This window comes from Oncorhynchus keta, chromosome 26 (genome assembly GCF_023373465.1).
Source record: "Oncorhynchus keta strain PuntledgeMale-10-30-2019 chromosome 26, Oket_V2, whole genome shotgun sequence".
Taxonomy (NCBI): Eukaryota; Metazoa; Chordata; class Actinopteri; order Salmoniformes; family Salmonidae; genus Oncorhynchus; species Oncorhynchus keta.
The window spans coordinates 12,507,384-12,523,785 of record NC_068446.1 but is presented as its reverse complement, the minus strand read 5'-3'; the positions used below and the strand labels follow the sequence as shown (position 1 = coordinate 12,523,785).

Below are 16,402 nucleotides of genomic sequence, written 5' to 3'. Positions count from 1 at the left end.
TAAGTAAGTATGTGTATTCTGTGTTATTTAGTTAGTAAATAAATAATTAAATGTGTGTAGAACTGAACTGAATGATCAGAAAAGGCTGGGGTTCTTGCAGATTCAAGAACGGGGATGCAAAACTGGTGAGGGCCCCAAAAGTTGCTTTTTTTTGCACTGAAACATGCAACAAAAAAATCCCTGCTGGGGGGAAATGCAGGTTAACTAAATAAACACAGAATATGATCTACATGATCAGTCTCTGTGTATAAAATAAAAAGTGGTTAATGTGAACCTAACTCACAACTAAAAAAATGTAAAGAAAGCAATCCAAATGTTATTTGTTGCCTAGACGTTACTGTAAATGACAAGTCTTGAGAAAAAAACAATACATTAATATTGCAGTTAGCCATGACAACCTTTATATTAGAACACTTGTGACCACACACAATCTAAATATTGCACTTGGGGACAAAACTGCTTAAAGTAGAAATAGAATTAAACAAACAAGCTTTCTATTTTTGCTCTATTATAGTGGCCCCTATAGACGACATGGATCGAGCGCTACATGTGTGCAAAAATAACATTCACTGAGTAACATATTTTATAATCCTCCTCCTCTCACACACAAGTTACTGTCAAGTTCAACACAACAAAAACTATATATTTGGGCTACACTGCACATTTTACATTGTACACTTTCTGCCTGTGGACATCTGTTCTACAATGTGTCAGCCGAGAGGGATACCCTTTGTTGGCATAATTGATCTCTTTCATGCAGAGTACACCTGGCATACCCCCTTTCATCTACTGTATTGAAAAAGTAAAAAGAGGGAAAGTGTGTAGTGTTCCTTCCAACTCTATAGTGGCTTCCAGCTTAGGCCAAAGCCAGGTCCAGCTACACTTGATCCCTGAATACACTTGTTTAAAAAGCAATGCCTCATTTTTCACCGAATTCTCTCATTCTAAAAATTAACCACAAACTGTAGAGGGAAAACATTAATTAATTTCGTTAGCTAGTTAACATTTCACAGATTGCCAGGGTCCAGTAAGCAACTAACGCGTTAACTTGAATGGCAAGGAGTCGTATACCAGTTAATACTATAGCGAATTGGTTAGATTACTAATGTTAGCTCATCTGATGTTATAACTTAAGCTACGTTAGCTGTCTGACTTCATTAGCCAACTAATTCTCACACACCAAACTCAATTATTTGATCAGTTATTTTGGCTAATGTTCCTCACATTTCTCTGGTTAGCTAACGGAGAATTCGATCCAGCTTGCAAGATACTTGACAATACTAACAGTACTTGTTCCACCAGTTTCTCCCCCACCTCAAACTTTCCAAGTGCCAGCTGTTTTTCCAGTTACAGCTCATAAAGTACGCTTCATCACCACAGTCTCCGTGGTCAGGCTTCTCACCTACCTCTTCGTTATCGTTCAAGGGACACGCTGCTGTTAACTGGCAAACTGCCTTTCCACTCTTTCCAGAGTGCACACTGAGGCTTTAACGAGCAAAATTGTTGTCTCGTCAGTGCGGTGCTGCATTGTTATGTGAACGATTGGCTGAGCTTTGGATACAGCCAGTATTGGTCCAATACGTGCATCACTCGTTTGCACACAAAGCCAGTCAGCCCCAAAAAAAAAAAAAAACCTCTCAACGGACCTAGGTCACCTATTTTGGATTCAAAACGGCAAATTTCGCTGACAGGTACTTGTTTGCATTCCTGCAAGAAGTCTGCAACCTTCAGAATGAGACTGATATGAGAACGGTTGATGTGACTTATTGATACAAGTTATATCATCAGATGAGCTAGTAATCTAACCAATTCCTATAGTATTAACTGGTATACGACTCCTTGCAGTTCAAGTGATATATGTAATCTTGAGTTTAATTCAGGAGATGGTAACTCATTAAAACAACTTATTCCATGGTGCCACAAATTCCTCATGAGTTATGATAAATTTGATAACCATTAAACAGTTGATTCGATAAATACGTAATCACATTAGTCACATCACACTATTTTTTAAATTCACTGAGGATGGTCCTTCCCTTCCTCCTACACTGGTTCAGCCTTATTCGTCAAAGTCCTTGTATTGTAAAGCAGCACCCTCTTGTGGTCCAAGATGGAACTATATCCTCCTTGTGGCGAGTCTGGATACGAGTATGTTTGTGCCATCATGAAACTCCATGTCATGTCATAATGCCAAACATGTACAATGGTACTGACAGTGGATGGAAATAAGTTGTAAACTCTCAATTGATCTCAAAAGCAGCCTAAATTCCCAAGACCTATCAGACGTGTTAGACTGCATCTATTCACGTGAGGGTGGCCAGCGTAACTCCATGAGACATGTGTCATGTGAGAGGAACTGTCTTACTCCAACAGAAGTCAAAGGTCATGAGCAGAGCCACAAAGGCATCACTAAGTGTGGGGCAAAAATACATGTGATTATATTATAGTGATAAAGGCCTAGTTTGTGTTTAGAATATTCAAGCATGCCTTGACATTACACAAGGGTAAATTAGCATACAGCAGCAATAAATGGCAATAAAAACAATCACATGTAAACTCAAAGTACTTTCATTTTATAGTTGTTCAAGGTTGATTGAACAGAAACTAAAGAATCAGTGACTGGAATTTCCATCATGACATTTCTTGCATTCAGAATATTGACAACACCTACAATATATGGGGTGTGCCAGATTTGCCATTTCAAAAAGCTAACAGAGGATGAACCCTCCCAATGTATTAATCTGGTTTGTATTCACTAAACACTAAAATGGAAAAAAAAAATGGGCCAAAATGAAGGAACTGACTACCTGAACTAAAAATAACTAGTTTTTCGCTGCAAAACCTTTGCTACAGTGTGCATGAATAAATACAACCCTTAGGCTGAAATTGCAAAGATTCCATTATTTAATCAATATATTGATACCACCAATACCTAAGCCCTGAAAACAGCAAAATAGACAAAAGATAGTCTGAAAATAAGTTTTATTGCAACACAGGTTATTTTTGCTTTTCCTCTGCTGTGAACTTTGCCTGCCAGGCACTCCAACACTCAGGGGTTAAGATGGCACCAGGAGACCTTGAACCAGGGTGCGTTCCAGACTGCCTACAAACCGGCCAGTTTGGGGAATTTAATGGCAAAATACATCTTTATTTGCACTAAGTCATCACGCACCTTTAATATACGCTGAACTCAGATTTACACCAAAGTCTTAAAAGGTTTATATGTTGACGAGAAACTAGCCATACTGGTTACTGACATGCTAAAATGCTTCTCCAGGCATTGTAAGAAATGGTGCACGACAGGCAGTCTGGAACGTGGTGCGGTGTATGGGTGGCTAGGGGTTCCTTAGGGTCTCCCAAGTCCCCATCCGTATTTTGACCAGTCATTTACTATTCCAAAGTTCAATTGTGTACAGCAGACGTTTTAATTTAAAACAGAGGCCTCCCCGAGTGGATACAAACCTCTGATAACAGCAAGCAATGGTAACAGAGCAGGGAACAACCACAACACATTCAGCCATTTGCATGGGAGATAAATCATAGTGGAATTTCTTCCACAGAACAAGAACTTTGGGGGTGGGCAGTGCATCATGGGTACTGCCCATAACTCGTTGCTTTGCATTCATTAGTTAGTCGATTTTTTGCTCTTTTTTTTCCCTGAACAGGAGTTTGTTTCTGGCTGCAGACAGAAACTCAAGATAGGTTTGATTATTAGTGGAGAGAAAAGGAGTGTGATGAAATGGAAAACAGAATGAGCATGATAGGGATACCTGTTACTGTTAACAGAGTAAAGAGGGATTTTGATCACTTAAGGGCTTACTATGACAACCGTTTGCATGGGCAACAAACAGATCTCAATCCCGACAAAGATACACTGCTGAGTCACTCGGAATTACAAATAGATGCCAGTGATTCTGACTAAATTAACCTTTGTAATCAACACAATAACATTTAAAACCATGTAATACAAAAAATAACATTTACAGCAAGAAATAGAACCCGTGCAATGAATCGGGAATTTTGAATGATTGGACAGGAATTTAGCCTGTAAAAATGATTGAGATTATTTTCTTCCTGCTTGATAGCAACATAATCTAAATAATCTAAAATGAACAGGGGGAGGTTAGGTCAAGAATGGGTTAGATTAGAAAGTGCAAAACATGGAAGGACAGAGTGAAAAGGGAAAATGAACAGAACAGAGAATAGTGGTGTGCATGGTTTATATCCCAAATGGCTCCCTGTTTCCTATACAGTCAACTAATTTTGACCAGGGACCATAAACTTGTCCTGTCCAGGGGGTGTACTTGTACATCAAGCAGCCTCACGCTACAGAAACAAGAGATGGGCCCCTGCCCTACGTGCCATTCTGGCTCGGACAAGGATTACTTACTTATATTGGGAATAAGGTGCCATTTGGGATGCATACATGAATAGAGACGGGATGGAGGAGCTGGCTCAGTAGAACACCACACTAGACTTCCCTCCTGGGGGGTTAAGGACCTTGTTGTGGGAGCGGGGGCGGGGGCCGAGGTGGGGCTCGTGGTCCTTCAGTGAGAGCTCACTAAGGCAGGCCTCTGGCTTCTTGGCTGAGGGAGCAGGCGCAGTCTCCACCACTGCTTTGGTGGGAGTGGGGGGAGGGGAGGCAAAGTTTTCTTCCTTCACCTCCTTGGCCAGGCTCTCCTTCGGAAGAGGAGCTGAGATCGAAAGGGAGAGAGGGATAAGAGAGAAAAAAATATGAGAAACAGAGTTAGATTTACCTGGTACCAAATGGTACATAAGACTTGGTGTCGAAACCGATTAGTAATGAATAATTACGCAATTATTAAGTCATTATTATTATCTTGGTCAACAAGTCATTTCTAGTAACTGCCTGGCAGACAGCAGGCTGTAAAGTGGTAGCCAGAATCCATTATCCTTGTCAAACTCACCTGGGGGCTCAGGTATGGGCATGGGACTTTCACCCACAGAAATGTTGTCCTAGGAATAATAGGGAGAACACGTCAATATAGCCTATACATCATGCAAATTAGAAAGCCATAACCATTAGTGATTTGGAATGGGAGAGACTGGGGGACAAGGATGGTCTGGGATACCTTTGGCTTGTTGGAATGGGCTTTGTCAGAGGGAGGGGCGCTCTCTAGCCCCCAGATGATGTTGCTGGTGTTGCCGCCTGGGGGTACGGGTCTCCGTTGCTCGGCTGGGGCATCTGGAGAACCAAATATCCCACTGCTTTTACCCCCTACATTGAAGGACAGGGAATCAAATGTTTTTTTTTTACATGCACCAGGAATTTGACCTGGTAAAATGGTGGTCAAACGCCTTAGAATAGAATACAGAAATAACAAACTAATTTACACAAGGCATTAAAGGTAAACATTATTGAAGGCATTGAGGAAAAGACAGACAAGTCAAATCTCCACACCCCAACCACTTTTTTGTGATTAACATTTCTATAGAATTTTCACTTAAACTTTTTAACTGACCAATTACTGGCAACATGAAGACTGTACCCACTCCAACCAAATTGAACCAGGCCACAAACCTCCACACACAAAGCCCAGTCCTACCCTCATTATTCTATAGTTATGGTGAAGAGCTTGTTGCACAGCCTGGACTGACATGAGGCATTACATTTCAGTTAGATAACATTTCAATATCTGGGCGTGTGCAGTCATAATTCCTTCTAGAACATTCTACAGGAGGCAGAAGGGCTGAAAACTGGAAGACAAACCAGCTCGATGTGCAGAGAGACAATAGAAACTCATAACACATTTTCATCTAACCATCTGACCCTTGGCCTCAATATAGACATATTGATCCAGTCATGTGATGTCACTAGATTACATGTGGCCCAAACTTAATTTAACTAATGAAAATCTTGGTCACCATTAGGAAAATTTGGCTGCAGAGGTTTTAATTTACCGGACATCCATATGCATCGTGTGTGTACCACATTAGGGCGTCCACCTACGGTATTCAAAATCACATTTAGATTATTGTAATTAATCTTAACAATAGAAATTAGCATGTACATTTGTAAAAAAAAATTATGACATTCTTATACCAACATCAATGTTTTGCTTTTCAGTAAAACCTGTGCCCGTTGCGTCTTCATCCCTGCTATAAATCATAAATGGAACAGCTGAAAAAAGAAAACATTTAGTCTAGAAGAACAAGTCACCTCCATAGTAATAAAACTTCAAAATATAATATCAGTATAATATACATTGAACACAAATATAAAACACAAGCCTGCTTAAAGTTGAAAGCTTTGACTGAGTTATAGTTCATTAACTCAGCAAAACAAGAAAGGCCCTTTTTCAGGACCCTGTCTTTCAAAGATAAACATTTAAAAAAACAAGTAAAAAAAAATAAAAAATAAAAAAACTTCACAGATATTAATTGTAAAGGGTTTAAACACTGTTTCCCATGCTTGTTCAATGAACCATAAACAATTACTGAACGTGCACCCGTGGAATGGTCATTAACACACTAACAGCTTACAGTAGGCAATTAAAGTCAGTTATGAGAACTTAAGACACGAGAGGCATTTCTACTGACACTGAAAAACACCAAAAGAAAGCTGCCTGCTCATGTTCGTGAACGTGCCTTAGGCATCTGCAAGGAGGCACGAGGACTGCAGATGTGGCCAGGGCAATAAATTACCATGTCCGTACTGTGAGACTCCCAAGACCGCGCTACAGGACGGACAGCTGATCGTCCTCGCAGTGGCAGACCACGTGTAACAACGTCTCCGCACAGGATCGGTACACTTGAACATCACACCTGCAGGACAGGTACAGTATGGCAACAACTGCCCAAGTTACACCAGGAACACACAATCCCTCCATCGGTGCTCAGACTCAGGCTTGTAGGCCTGTTGTAAGGCAGGTCCTCACCAGACATCACCGGCAACAACATCGCCTATGGTCATAAAGCCACCGTCGCTGGACCAGACAGGACTGGCAAAAAGTGCTCTTCACTGACGAGTTGCGATTAAGTCTCACCAGGGGTGATGGTCGGATTCGCTTTAATCGTCGAAGGAATGAGCGTTACACCGAGGCCTGTACTCTGGAGCGGGATCGATTTGGAGGTGGAGGCCCAATCTATGGATTTCACAAGACTGGGAATACAGATATCGGTTGGTCACAGATTCAGATTCAATGGATAAAAAATACCAATCACATTTATTTATAAAAGCCGTTTTTACATCAGCTGATGTCACAAAGTGCTATACAGAAACCCAACCTAAAACCCGAAACGGCAAGCAATGTAGATGTAGAAGCACAATGGCTAGGAACACCTCCCAAGAAAGGCAGGAACATAGGAAGAAACCTGGAGAGGAATCAGGCTCTGAGGGGTGGCCAGTCCAGTTTCTGGCTGTGCCGGGTGAATATTATAACAGTACATGGCCAAGATGTTCAAACCTTCACAGATGACCAGCAGGGTCAAATAATAATAATCACAGTGGTTGTAGAGGGTGCAGCAGGTCAGCACCTCAGGAGTAAATGTCAGTTGGCTTTCAAAGCCGATCATTCAGAGTTAGACAGCAGGTGCGGTAGGTAGAGAGAGAGTCGAAAACAGCAGGTTAGCACGTCTGGTGAACAGGTCAGGGTTCCATAGCCGCAGGCAGAACAGTTGAAACTGGAGCAGCAGCACGACCAGGTGGACTGGGGACAGCAAGGGGTTATCAGGCCAGGTAGTCCTGAGGCATGGTCCTAGGGCTCAGGTCCTCCAAAAGAAGAGAACGAGAGAGAATTAGAGGGAGCACACTTAAATTCACACAGGACACCGGATAAGACAGGATAAATATTCCAGATATAACAGACTGACCCTAGCCCACAACAAACTATTGCAGCATAATTACTGGAGACTGAGACAGGAGGGGTCGGGAGACACCTCCGTACGACTATACCCCTGGACAGGGCCAACCAGGCAGGTTATGACCCCACCCACTTTGCCAAAGCACAGCACCCACAACCACCAACGTACTACCCTGAGACAAAGCCAAGTATAGCCCACGAAGATCTCCCCCACGGCACGAACACCAAGGGAGGAGCCAACCCAGACAGGAAAATCACGTCAGAGACTCACTCAACCCACTCAAGTGACGCACCCCTCCTAGGGACAGAATGGAAGAGCACCAGTAAGCCAGTGACTCAGCCCGCATAATAGGGTTAGAGGCAGAGAATGCCAGTGGCGAGAGGGAACCGGCCAGGCAGAGGGTGGATCGTCGCTCCAGTGCCTTTCCGTTCATCTTCACACCCCTGGGCCAGACTACACTCAATCATGGGACCTACTGAAGAGTTGAGTCTTCAATAAGGACTTAAAGGTAGAGACCGAATCTGCGTGTCTCACGTGGATAGGCAGACCATTCTATAAAAATTGAGCTCTTCAGGAGAAATGAGGGTCCGATAGTCCAGGATTCTGAGGAAAAACATTAAGATCCACAATATTTATTCCACGGGACAAAACTAGTCAGTATCTGGTGTTACCACCATTTGCCTCATGCAGCATGACATCTTCACATAGAATTGATCAGGCTGTTGATTGTGGCCTGTGGAATGTTGTCCCATGTTGGGTGAGTATGTAGGCCAAGGAAGAACTGGGCCATATTCAGCTTCCAGGAATTGTGAACAGATCCTTGATGCTGAAGGGTGATGTCAGCGGATAAATGTCACAACAATGGGCCTCAAGATCTCATTACAGAATCTCAGTGCATTCAAATTGCCATTGATTACATTTACATTACATTGATAAAATGCAATTGTGTTTGTTGTCAGTAGCTTACACCTAACCATACCATAACCCCACCGCCACCATGGGGAACTCCCCTCAAAGTTGACATCAGCAGCACACACGACTCCATAAAAATGCGGTCTGCCATCTGCCTGATACAGTTGAAAACGGGATTATTCCGTGAAAAGCACACTTCTCCAGCATGCCAGTGGATATCAAAGGTTAGCATTTGCCCACTGAAATAAGTTACAACAACAAACTGCATACCAGGTCAAGACCCTGGTGAGGACCACGAGCACACAGATGAGCTTCCCTGAGATGGTTTCCATTTGTGCAGAAATGCTGCATTTGTGCAAACCCACAGTTTCATCAGCTGTCCAGGGGCTGGTGCCAGACGATCCTGCAGGTGAGGAAGCCGGATGTTGAGGTCCTGGGCTGGCGTGGTTACACGTGGTCTTCGGTTGAGAGGCCGGTTGGACGACAATGGAGTCGGCTTGTGGTAGGAAAATGATTAAATTCTCTGGCAACAGCTCTGGTGGTCATTCCTGCGGTCAGCATGCCAATTGCACGCTACCTCAAAACATCTGTGGCAGTGTTGTGACAAAACTTCACATTTTAGAGCAGCCTTACATTGTCCCCAGAACAGAGTACACCGGTTTTATTTCACCTTTATTTAACCAGGTAGGCCAGTTGAGAACAAGTTCACATTTACAACTGCGACCTGCCCAAGATAAAGCAAAGCAGTGCGACAACTACAGAGTTACACATGGGATAACAACTCAATAGGAAAAAAATCAATGTACAGTGTGTGGAAATGTAGTAAGATTAGGGAGGTATCAATCTGGGGATGAGGTAATTGGGTGGGCTATTTACAGATGGTCTGTGTGCAGGTACAGTGATCAGTAAGCTGCTCTGACAGCTGATGCTTCAAGTTAATGAGGGAGATATGAGTCTCCAGCTTCAGTGATTTTTGCCGTTCGTTCCAGTCATTGGCAGCAGAGAAGTGGAAGGAAAGGCAGACAAAGGAGGTGTTGGCTTTGGGGATGACCAGTGATATATACCTGCTGGAGAGTGTGCTACGGTGACCAGTGAGCTGAGATAAGGTAGGGCTTTACCTAGCAAAGACTTGTAGATGACCTGGAGCCAGTGGGTTTGGTGACGAATATGTAGCGAGGACCAGCCAACAAGAGCATACAGGTGGTGGGTAGTATATGGGGCTTGGGTGACGAAACAGATGGCACAGTGATAGACTACATCCAATTTGTTGTAGTTGGGGGTAGACATTTTGGGTGGCCTTCCTAAGCCAGGATTCAGACACGGCTATGTAATGATCACACTGTTTAGTCAGCGTGTTGATATGCCACACCTGTCAGGTGGATGTATTATTTTAGCAAAGATGAAATGCTCACCGACAGGGAAGGAAACAAATTTGTGCACAACATTTTAGAGAAAATCTTTGTGCATATGGAACATTTCTGGAATCTTATTTCAGCTCATGAAACATGGGACCAACACTTTACATCTTGCGTTTATATTTTTAATCAGTGTAATTTGCAAATTGCCTGTCCTATAGGTAAGAACACTTTAAAAAATAACAAAACTGCTGTTTTCAAATACAATTTGGGCCTCTTATTTGAATTTCTTTTATGCCCAATTTAAAATGTTCATGCCTAATTAATAACAAAACATCGCTGTACACGAACATGACTGTATATTTACAATGCTCCTGTGAAACAAGGCCCGCGCCAAGCATTTATGAAAGCACTTTTTCCAAAGCTCCAATGATATCGCACTCTTCACAGTTCTACTGGAAGATGTTAATAAATGTTGTGTTTATTGTAATTTGGGGGGGGGTATACAGTGCATTCGGAAGGAATTCAGACCAGCTGCCCTCTCCCACATTTTGTTATGTTAGTCTTATTCAAAAATGTAATCAATCCCCCCAATACCCCATAAGGACAAAGCAAAGTTTTTTTAAATAAGTTTTTGCAAATGTATTTATAAAATAAAAAACAGAAATACCTTATTTACATAAGTATTCAGACTAGGGCTGGGCAGTACACTGTATTCTACTATATACACACAGGCATTTATACACAAGTATTTATGCACGGACCGATTTGGGTTTTTACTTTCTCTAACGGTATTTGAATGTTTGGTTTGTTAAATGTGATATGCCGTGTGTAACGTCCATTTTTATAGTTACCCTACTTGAGTCATCCCTCTCTCCATGCCGCTTTCAACACGGACCTAGTCCCACCTCCTGTCACTCAAGGAGCACATTTGTTGTTGCTTGACCATGACACTTTCGTTCAATCTGCATGGTCAATGCAGCACATGCAAAAATGTTGATGACAACGATGTTGTTTCCACTTTGATCTTAATATAAATCCACAAGAGTTCTATAATTACAAAATTAGCCTGCTAGCTAAGTAAAAGTACTGAGTCGGAGAAAACATAGCTAGCTAAAACAACCTGATACTAGTTAGTATTGGTGGAGGCTTAAATCAGCATGTTTGTGCAACAGTATCTCCGAAATCAAAGGCATAGGCAAAGCATGAATATGTTGGCTATATGAATAAAGACTTAATGTAGCAAAAGATAAGATCCCATATAAAAACACTGAACATCACTTTGGTTCCTACCCTGTCACAAGAACTAGTCCATGGCATTTTCATTCATTGTCATGGCAGACAATGTATTTAAAGTGCTCACTATTATTGATATTCTAACTATAAAATGATTAAAAAACATTCAATTTCCACAATTCCAAAAGTTCACCCAAGTGCTTTAATCTAAATAAATCTAAATAAACATGATTTCTAACCTAAGGCCAATTACTTTTGCCCATATCATGGCAGTGTGGAAATGATCTCAAATGAGTGCAGGAAATTATTTTGGGTTGAAGTTGAACAGTATAAAACAATCTGAACGGAGAAAGAGCGATTGAAATGTATCTCTGTGTGTGTGGTATATATACAGTGGGGCAAAAAAGTATTTAGTCAGCCAGTCAGTTCTCCCACTTAAAAAGATGTGAGAGGCCTGTAATTTTCATCATAGGTACACTTCAACTATGACAGACAAAATTAGAAGAAAAAAAAAAAATCAAGAAAATCATATTGTAGGATTTTTAATGACTTCAAAAATTCCGGACAATTTGGCCAGCAACCAATTAATTTATCGGCTTGTCACTTTTTTTTTGTTGCCAAAAGACAGCATTTACCGGCTAACGGAAAGCCTGGCCAGGGTGTAATCCTACACTGGACTCAACAATGAAGAGGCTGGGCTGTGGCTCTTGAGCACTCAGTTATTTCACTGCATGGAACGACAACGGCCTACTACTGATTGTTACTAGGCTAGTATAGAAGCTTCAAGTTCCTCTGCATACACATCACTGACAATCTGAAATGGTCCACCCAGACAGAGTGTGGTGAAAAAGGCGCAATAGCGCCACTTCAACCCCAGGAGGCTGAAGAAATTTGGCTAGTCACCCAAAACCCTAACAAACTTTTACAGATGCACAATTGAGAGCATCCTGTCAGGCTGCATCACCGCCTGGTACAGCAACTGCAACGACCATAACCGCAAGGCTCTCCAGAGGGTGGTGCGTTCTGCCCAACGCATTACCGGGGGAAAACTACCCACCCTCCAGGACACCTACAGGATGTCACAGGAAGGCCAAAAAGATAATCAAGGTTAACAACCAGCCGAGCCACTACACGTTCACCCTGCTATCATCCAGAAGGCGAGGTCAGTCCAGGTGCAACGCTGGGACAGAGAGACCACCAGACTGTTAAAAAGCGATCACTAGCACATTAGAGGTTACTGCCCTATCTACAAAGACTTGAAATCACTAGTCACTTTAATAATATTTACATCAATTTGCTTTACTCATCTCATATGTATATACTCTATTCTATTCTAATGTATTTTAAATCAATGCCACTGACATTACGCGTCCTAATATTTATATATTCCTTAATTCCATTATTTTACTTTAAGGTTGTGTGTATTGTGTTTTGTTGTGAATTGTTAGACATTACTGCACTGTTGGAGCTAGAAACACAAGCATTTCGCTACACCAGCAATAACATCTGCTAAACATGTGTATGTGACAAAATACATTTGATTTGGCTGGTTGAGTCTTGTGACACTTTAGTCAGCAGATAAAATAAGTGACCTGTTGCCCTTATCAAACACACACACTGCAGCATGTCAACACAATCCAAACATGATTTGGGGAAGAAACGGTGAGTAAGTTAACACTTATCAATGGCTCATTTTTTAACCTTAAATGCTAACGTAGCACCTTAGTGGCAGTTTTCACACCACAGACCTGAAAAGGCTCTGACAGCTCCAAAACCAGGGAGGGCAGCCGTTGCCTGTCCAGTCAGGGGCCCTCTCACCTTGTAGGAAGACATAGGAAGCATATTCCCTTTCCACACCAACCTGAACTTTCCTGGCTCTGATATTTTCCTTTCAGTCTTTTCTATCATAGTTCCAACATCTATGGTGGATGCGTAACCTTTAATTCTGTATTAAGGACTAAAAGAACACAGACTGCCACCCAATGTTTGGATGCATAACCAGGCCAGAGCAAAAAAGCTTTGATCAATTCAGCCCAGCAGTGTGAAAAGGGAATTTGTATGCCCAGTAAAGGTCCTTCTCTCTCTCACCTGGGGGGTTGGTTCGCCTGATGACACCCTGGGGCTCTGGTGGGGCGAAAAGGTTGGAGGCCATCTTGTGGGGCCGTCTTGAAGCAGCTGCTTCTCCCTCATAGCCACCGAACAGGTCGCTGGAGACACCTCCGGGGGGACGCAGGACTCTGAAAAGGAAACATCAGAATCATGTTGGTTCACGTAGTGGTTGCCAACCTTTTTTGGTTACTGTACCACCAAATTAAATTTGTTCTGCCTGGAGTATTCCTGGAGTACACCCTCATGTGCTTTACCAGCAGGCCTATGGTCTCATGAGTCTTCTCAAGTACCCCCTGTGGATAGGCAAAACACACTGTGGCTTCCTTGTACACCTGTTTGGGAACCACTGATGTAGAGTATATATCCTGTAGGCCAAACTCTACTGTCAGCATTCATCATACACAAAGGCAGGCAGCGCCTGGGATATGATTAGAGAATGTTCCATAATGAAAACATGTATATAGCGAAATCTAGGAATAGAATATGCATCATGCACAACTTATTATATAAAGGCAGGCCACAAATGGTGGCTGTGGCCACATTAGCTGCTACATGTTCTACAGTATGACTGTAGGCTACATAGGCCTACTGACCTAAATAAACTGTTTAAAAGTCACATTTCGTTGTGTAACGTTAGCTGATCACAACTCAACACAGAACACATATTTAGCCAGTTAACGTTAGCTGACTGTTCTTGGGATGTTCGCAGGGTGGTTAGACAACCATAGTTGACCGCGCAAAAAAAAAGTTAAATATGCCCAATTACCCTTACTTTTTAGAAATAGGTTGTTGTAAACGGGGTGTGGGTGACTGTGTCTGTTTGGAAAATGCAATGAGCGTCAGTCATATCGCTGGCTACACCGTAAAAAAAAAAAAAAAAGAATTCCACGAGCTTCCATTTCCGCAGCGCAGAAAAACCCCAAAGCCCATAGAAGCTACCTAGCTGTTACCAAACGAAAAGTTTACTACTGACAAAACGGAATAAACATTTTACAACTAAATTCTCTTATAACTAGTTAACGTTAGTATCACCAAAGTGCCATCTAGCTAGCTAACTGTTTACAGGCCAATGAGCATAAGGGGTAGCTTTCAGGAACATAGCCAGCTAGTTGCTTGAATTTTGCCTGCTGCAAATAAAACCTGTGGATGAAATTTCGTGTTACCTTGAACTTGGCTTTGCGCCATTATCGAGTCCTGAAAACATGTTCGTCGAAGTCATTGTGATGACTGTCTTCGTGAGAGAGGAAATTAATGTCGTAGCTAGCTCAATCTTTTAAAAAGTTTTGTTGGTTGGTTGCGTGTTGCCCTTCCGAAACCGGGAAAAGCCCCGCCCACTCGATAGGACGAGCCAGCAATGGGAAGAGCCTCAATGGTCAAAAGCGTTATCAGTCGAAAGGTGTGACTAATTTCATTGGTTAAAATTACTAAAGATTAACGCCTTCTTTCCATTGTGATTTGGCTTTCCGCCTGTCTGTCATATTGGGTGCAGGCGGTTTACTCGCCCGGACTTTGAGCGGTATTTCCATAACTGGAAAATGAACTAACATTTTAACTTGAAACGGTTCCAGGTAATGTAGCAGTATTTCATGGTAGTAAAGTTAAAATACTGGGAACTTTTGCGAGTGTAAGGTTTACTGATATTTTTTTGTTTATTTCACTTTTGTTTTATCTCTTCCATTTGCTAAGGTAAACCTGCGTTTCCCATGCCAATAACGCCCCTTGTTTTGAATTGAGTACATTGGTGGCGCGTGTGATGTTGGTTCTAGGCGGGGAACATACCATAGAAATCGATTTAAACTAACTTATAATTAATTATATGTCCCATTGCTACACCCAACTTTGCAGATGAAGGGGTTCGATTAATCTCATCCGGGCGCCCGTGTCGGCGTGTTTTTGGTACTGGCTAAAAGTTGATTGCAAGTTCCCGGCTCTGGACGACGAGTCGGCTCAAAACAAAAATTACATAATTAAACACACGTCTCAAAGTAGCGCTTTCAAACAACAAAACATTTCAGTGAGCCCATTGACATTTATGTCTGGACGATCTTCCATGGTCATCCACAGAGCAGAGGCAGGTGGAAGTCCACCAGGTCACATCCTGTGTCCAATCCACTATCCATGCGCACCATCCTCACCCACTAGGTCCACGTCTCTTCTGACTGAGGCCCAGATAAAGTGTTGATCAGGGGGGAAACAAATCAGAAACCAGGACACCTCTTGCCATCCCCAGTCGTAGACTCCTTGGTAAATCCTCCAAAATTACACACCTGGGTGAAGCCATACAGCCACGAGTTTAGGGTGCTTGAAGCTCACTATAGTTAGCTGGAATAGCCCTTGAAATAAACCATTGTGGGAACATTTTTGTGATCCTCTGCTATATTCAACAGTCTACAGGCCTCTGCCATCTCTTTGTTTCAAATAAAAACTCAAACAGCTATAGTAGCTAACTAGCTAAACAGCTAGCTTCTCAGTTCAGTTAGTAAAATAACTGACTTGACAGTTTTGCACTGATGTGGGTCAATATATATAAAATCAAAACTTAATTAGCTAACAAAATAAAAGTTGATTTAAAAAGAGTGAAAAAAACCACCTAAAACTATTCAATTATATATCATATTTAGAGCATTCTGCCTGGGCGACCTCCACGGCAACCACGGATTCTAGGTTTTCCAATGCGAAAGTGATTTATTTTTATAAAAACAATTAATCTGCCTTCCCAATGGAAGCGAGATAGAAAATTCAAACGTTTATTTTAGATTTTTTTGTATTTCGACGAAGAACCATGCTGCATTGTTGTCAAAATGTTAGATTTGTGAGGGCACTCCTCCTTGCTTTCGCCCGATGATGTCACATATTTTGGCAGGGCCAATGTAAAATGACTCCCCGCGCACCCAATGACGTCTGTTGATTGATATATCCAATTGGTTAATTTGCATCCTCTTTTTATCATCAACAATTGGAGCTCT

The 16,402-nt window shown here is 42.1% G+C and overlaps 1 protein-coding gene across 1 annotated transcript; it reads right to left on the bottom strand.

The window, feature by feature from the left end:
* Positions 1-2,965: 2,965 nt before the first annotated feature.
* Positions 2,966-14,777, bottom strand: LOC118358961 (jupiter microtubule associated homolog 2-like). The gene is made up of 5 exons (XM_035737016.2): positions 14,600-14,777; positions 13,416-13,564; positions 5,094-5,239; positions 4,929-4,977; positions 2,966-4,694 (listed from the first exon to the last, which is right to left on the bottom strand). The coding sequence occupies exons 1-5, from the start codon at positions 14,653-14,655 to the stop codon at positions 4,456-4,458; spliced, it is 639 nt and encodes a 212-aa protein (XP_035592909.1). The 5' UTR covers positions 14,656-14,777; the 3' UTR covers positions 2,966-4,455.
* Positions 14,778-16,402: the final 1,625 nt, after the last annotated feature.

Bases quoted from the DNA above. Each gene is read 5' to 3' on its own strand.
- LOC118358961 (XM_035737016.2), bottom strand. From the start codon at position 14,655: ATGACTTCGACGAACATGTTTTCAGGACTCGATAATGGCGCAAAGCCA. The intron at 13,565-14,599 runs GTAACACGAAAT...TTTCCTTTTCAG, and splicing joins GGCGCAAAGCCAAGTTCAAG to AGTCCTGCGTCCCCCCGGAG. The intron at 5,240-13,415 runs GTGAGAGAGAGA...CCTTCAATGTAG, and splicing joins CAGGCGAACCAACCCCCCAG to GGGGTAAAAGCAGTGGGATA.